General features: G+C 43.3%; 1 protein-coding gene across 3 annotated transcripts; it reads left to right on the top strand.

Moving 5' to 3' along the window:
* Positions 1–269: 269 nt before the first annotated feature.
* LOC116215533 (histone acetyltransferase KAT6B-like) lies at positions 270–4,177 on the top strand. Of its 3 annotated transcripts, none has more exons than XM_031551276.1 (3): positions 271–2,545; positions 2,905–3,075; positions 3,803–4,177. In XM_031551276.1, the coding sequence occupies exons 1-2, from the start codon at positions 467–469 to the stop codon at positions 3,019–3,021; spliced, it is 2,196 nt and encodes a 731-aa protein (XP_031407136.1). In that variant the 5' UTR covers positions 271–466; the 3' UTR covers positions 3,022–3,075; positions 3,803–4,177. The 3 variants fall into 3 exon arrangements, with proteins under 3 accessions (XP_031407137.1, XP_031407136.1, XP_031407135.1); XM_031551275.1 differs by having other exon boundaries at positions 272–2,545; positions 3,878–4,177; XM_031551277.1 differs by lacking the exons at positions 2,905–3,075; positions 3,803–4,177 and adding an exon at positions 2,667–2,898 and having other exon boundaries at positions 270–2,545.
* The last annotated feature ends 266 nt before the right edge of the window (positions 4,178–4,443 follow it).

Genomic DNA, 4,443 nt, shown 5'->3' with positions numbered 1-4,443 from the left:
TACGGCCCCGTTTGGATTGAGAGTTAACTGATTTTAACTTTAACTTTAACTTTAACTCAACATACTACACAACAAAAATACACATTTTTCAATTCAAAAATTTTAACTTTAACTTTAACTCAACACACTACACAACAAAAACACACGTTTCTCAAGTCAAATTTATAATCACATCTTATTTGTCCTTTTCCACAATCAAAATCAAAATCAAAATCAAAGTAATTTAACTCTGAATCCAAACGGCCCATACATCATCTTCCCTTCTCCCCTTCTGCTCTCTGTCTGCCTGTCTCTCTCCCATTTGCTCAGTTTTTCTCCGATCAGTCCTCTCTCTCTCTTTGTGCTCTGTGCTCTGACGTTGTCATCTTCCCATTCGCCGTTCAGAAAGCAGGGTTTTTCTTCTTCTTCTACTTCTTTTCGTTCGTTTCTTGTGGCCTTAGAGCTGCCGTTCTCCGCTTTCTCTGCCATGGAGTTCACGTCTCCAGTGGCCCGAAGAACCCGTCTGCAGAAGGCAAAACTGGCGACGGCCTCCTCCTCAAGAGCCTCGAAGAAGAAGAAAGGAGGGACCATTTCGTCGGAAACCAAGGTAACGAAAGCTTCTTCCTCTGCAGCAAAGAAATCGAGAAAACCCGCTGGAGTAGTCCGTACCGGAAACAGAGGACATCGTCCTCGTGTAGGTCGAAACCGGCTTGAGGACAGTGACTGCGAGGTCATTTCCCTGGAAGATACCGATAGTGATGATGACGATGGGTTGGACATGGGGTTCGGCAGTGGGGGAAGTAGTGATGTTCCTACCGGGGTGGTGCGTGATCGGGAGATGCTAGATAGGAGGAGCGGGGAGAGCTATAGTGTGATCAGTCTTGGGTCGGGCTCCTCCGATGATGAGGAGGAGGGCCCTCTCGCAGAGGGCGAGGAGAGGCTTCTTGAAACTGGTTCGGGGTGGTGTGAGACCTCTCCTGAGAGTGAGGCTGAGGACAGTGATGATGAGGGTGAGGAGGAGGAGGAGGAGGTGGAGGAGAAAGAGGAGGAGGATGAGGGAACAGAGAGTCATCATGAACTTTTTCAGTGGTGTGAAATGGCTGGTGAAGAGAGGAAACGAGGAAGGCTCGAAGCTCGACTGAAGGAGAGTACTGGTGATGAGGGAACAGACAGTCATGGTGAAATCGTTTGGCAGAGTGACAAGGCTGGTAAAATGGGGAAACGAGGACGGCCGGGAGCTCAACTGAAAGAGAGTACTTATGATAAAGGAACAGAAAGTCTTGATGAAATTGTTTGTGAGGGTGAAAAGGCCGGTAAAGAGAGGAAACGAGGAAAGCCTAGAGCTCAACAGGAGGAGACTACTGGTTATAAAGGAAGAGCAAATCATGACGAAATTGCTTGCCAGTGTGAAATGGCATGTAAAAAGTGGAAACGAGGAAGGCCTAGAGCTCGACAGAAGGTGACTACTGGTAGTTCCTGCAAATGTGGGCTGCGATCTAATGGTTCTCATTTGAGCCGAGAGGTGGAGCTGGATGATGTGGAGGTGATCAGTTTAGGATCGAGTGACGATGATGATACGGATGACTTCCCTGATGTGTTTGCTGGAGTACAGATGCCTGGTCCAGTTGCAAGCCGCACCAGGTCCAATGTGAGCCCGACAATGAGCATGAGAGGGGCCATAGGAACAGGACGAGCTGCATCTTCGAGCAGTGACTGGAAATTGAGGGAGAAAAAAATTGCATATGATCCCCTGAGGAACGAGGCACTGAAGATGAAGCTGGGAGGAGGTAAGAGGACAAGTGAAAGATATTCAGGAGCTTCCACTTATTCTATGAAGAAGAATGGGGTGGAGAGGGACTCGGACATTCTTAGCAGCAGCAAGGGACATCCAGAGAAGAAAGTTCATTCTACGAAGAAGAAAGGGGTGGAGGGGGACTCTGACGTTCTCAGCAGTAGCATGGGACCTCCAAAGAAGGAGAAAACTGCTTCTGATATTCAGAAGTCTAAAAACTTGGGTGGAAAACCTGTGGAGAAATCAAAATACAAGGAGGAGATGGAATCCATGTCGAACATGATGAACCTGGACTTCGAGGCTGCTAAGAAGAATGGGTTGGAGAGGGACTCGGACATTCTCAGCAGCAGCAAGAGACCTCCAGAGAAGCAAGTTCATTCTACGAAGATGAAAAGGGTGGAGAGGGACTCTGAGATTCTCAGCAGTAGCATGGCTCCAAAGAAGGGGAAAACTGCTTCTGATATTCACGAGACTGAGAACTCGGGTGGGAAACCTGTGGAGAAATCAGAGTACAAGGAGGAGATGGAATCCATGTCGAACATGATGAACCTGGATCTGGAGGCTGCTGAGAAGAATGGGGTGGAGAGGGACTCCGACATTCTCTGCAGGGGCATGGGACCTCCAAAGGAGGAGAAAACTGCTTCTGATATTCATGAGTCCGAGAACTCAGGTGGGAAACCTGTGGAGAAATCACAGTGCGACGAAATGGATGACATTTGGAACGTGATGAACCTTGGTCTCCAGGATGATCGGATTGATTCGTACTCTTCCCGGGTGAGTATAAATTGAGATAATTGAATCACTTTTTATGGTTTTCTCCCCTTTTATTTTTGGTGCGTGATTTGTGTTAGTTAATTCGACATGGCGTGAGCTCTGTGATGATCATTGTTTGCAGTAAAGGGATTGGAGGAGATTGAACTGAATGCATTTAGCCAATGATGGATTTCGCATCACGGGATACATATACGAGCAAAATGGACTGTCCTGGAATTCTGAACACAATATGAATTTCTCTGACAGGATTTGTTGAATGAACTGATTTCAATATATCATCATAGTTGTTCGTGTTTCAAATTTCAGTACATTCTCTTTGACGCATCATATGGAGACTGAATTTTCCTGATGCCCTGCAGAATAAGAATATCGATGCAGACTATACAGAGCTCAACACATCTCAAGCTGCCCTCTGCCGCCAAGGGAAGCATGACCTCTTTCTTGACGAGCAAATTGGGCAGAGATGCCGCCACTAGTCCCATATTGAGGTCGAGATAGACGGCTGCTGCCCTCATTTGTAAGTTCTTGAGGTAAGACATTACATATACTAATACTTTTCCTTTTTCCTATTTTCTTCTAATTATAAATCATGCATCAAACTTGATAACTAGACAAATAACTACATAGAATTAAAAATTGACAGCTCAAGTAACGGACCCGAACTTCACATCGCTCAAATTCAAAGAAAATAAAAAAGAAGAGGAAATTTGGCAGTTTTATTCTGAAAATAAGCTTCTTACTGTTGCAGAATAATTTGGAGTCTTTTTCTTTCTGAATAACATAGAAATATCCTATACAACAGAGTTCCCTTAAAGTAATCTCAGTTTTCTTCCCTTTCCAAACCAAAGCAAACATCAGCTCGCTTTGCCAATTTTCAACGGGTCTTCGCATGCACAATGTTTCCTGAATACCTATCAACATTAGTTTAGTAGCTTACATTTATAAAACAGATGATCTCTTGATTCAAGCTCTCTAGCACAGAATACAGTCATTTTAACCATGTCAAGGATGCCATTTTTCCAACCTATCCTTTTCCGCCAATCTGTCTTAACATAACCAACCACGCAATAAAGGAGACTTAGAAATGTGCCCATTGAACCTTTGCATGACCAGCCGTATTCTGTGATGCCGTTATCACAAGATATGAAGCCAATTTAGATTCCATGTCATTCATGCACATTATGTCAGTAACTTTTCTATCGGGCTTTAGAAAAAAATTCTGGAAAAATAACTTTCTTTGTTTGGGAAAAACTGCAGCATTTAATTTGGACTAGTCCTTCCTCGAGATCGTACAAATATCACATAAAGTAACCACTTAGGACGATACTGTAGGTGCTGTCGACGAGTTAAGGGCGAGGTTTCGGATCCGTGGTGCTAAAGACAAGCAGAAATTACTCGGGATGATACTACTCTCCAGGTTTTGGACAACATGGAAAGAGAGAACTAGCATTTGATGGAGTTAAATCTGCTGATGTTATTTTAATTGAGAGGTGGATTAGCGATGTATATTTTTGGTGTAGTAGGAATTTCACTTGGGATCTCTACATGTTTCCGGACATGCTCATGAAACTCTTGTATTTAGTTATGCACCTTCGGTACATCTTAATGAAATCTTTTATATTTACCAAAAAAGGGGAAAAGAAAAAGATCACATAAAGTAACTTATTACGTAGATCAAGTAAAATTCACAAAGTATAATCAATGTGGATTGATTTAAGTGATTCAACGTTTGTTTGGCTCAAGTAAAATCTCGGATTCGACTTTTTGTAAATGCAAAAAAATTCATGTTATGAGAGTTTTATCTCTCAGTGGGTTGACGCGACTCAATTGGATTAATCGGGGTTTAATTGAACTTTTGGATATTGATGTGAGGTCCTCACATGAATTAATTCATGTTA

The sequence above is a fragment of the Punica granatum genome, chromosome 7, assembly GCF_007655135.1.
Source record: "Punica granatum isolate Tunisia-2019 chromosome 7, ASM765513v2, whole genome shotgun sequence".
In the NCBI taxonomy this organism is placed as follows: Eukaryota; Viridiplantae; Streptophyta; class Magnoliopsida; order Myrtales; family Lythraceae; genus Punica; species Punica granatum.
Note: the sequence above shows the minus strand (reverse complement) of the source record. Positions and strands in the feature narration are given on the sequence as shown.

Bases quoted from the DNA above. Each gene is read 5' to 3' on its own strand.
- LOC116215533 (XM_031551276.1), top strand. From the start codon at position 467: ATGGAGTTCACGTCTCCAGTGGCCCGAAGAACCCGTCTGCAGAAGGCA. The intron at 2,546-2,904 runs GTGAGTATAAAT...GATGCCCTGCAG, and splicing joins TTGATTCGTACTCTTCCCGG to AATAAGAATATCGATGCAGA.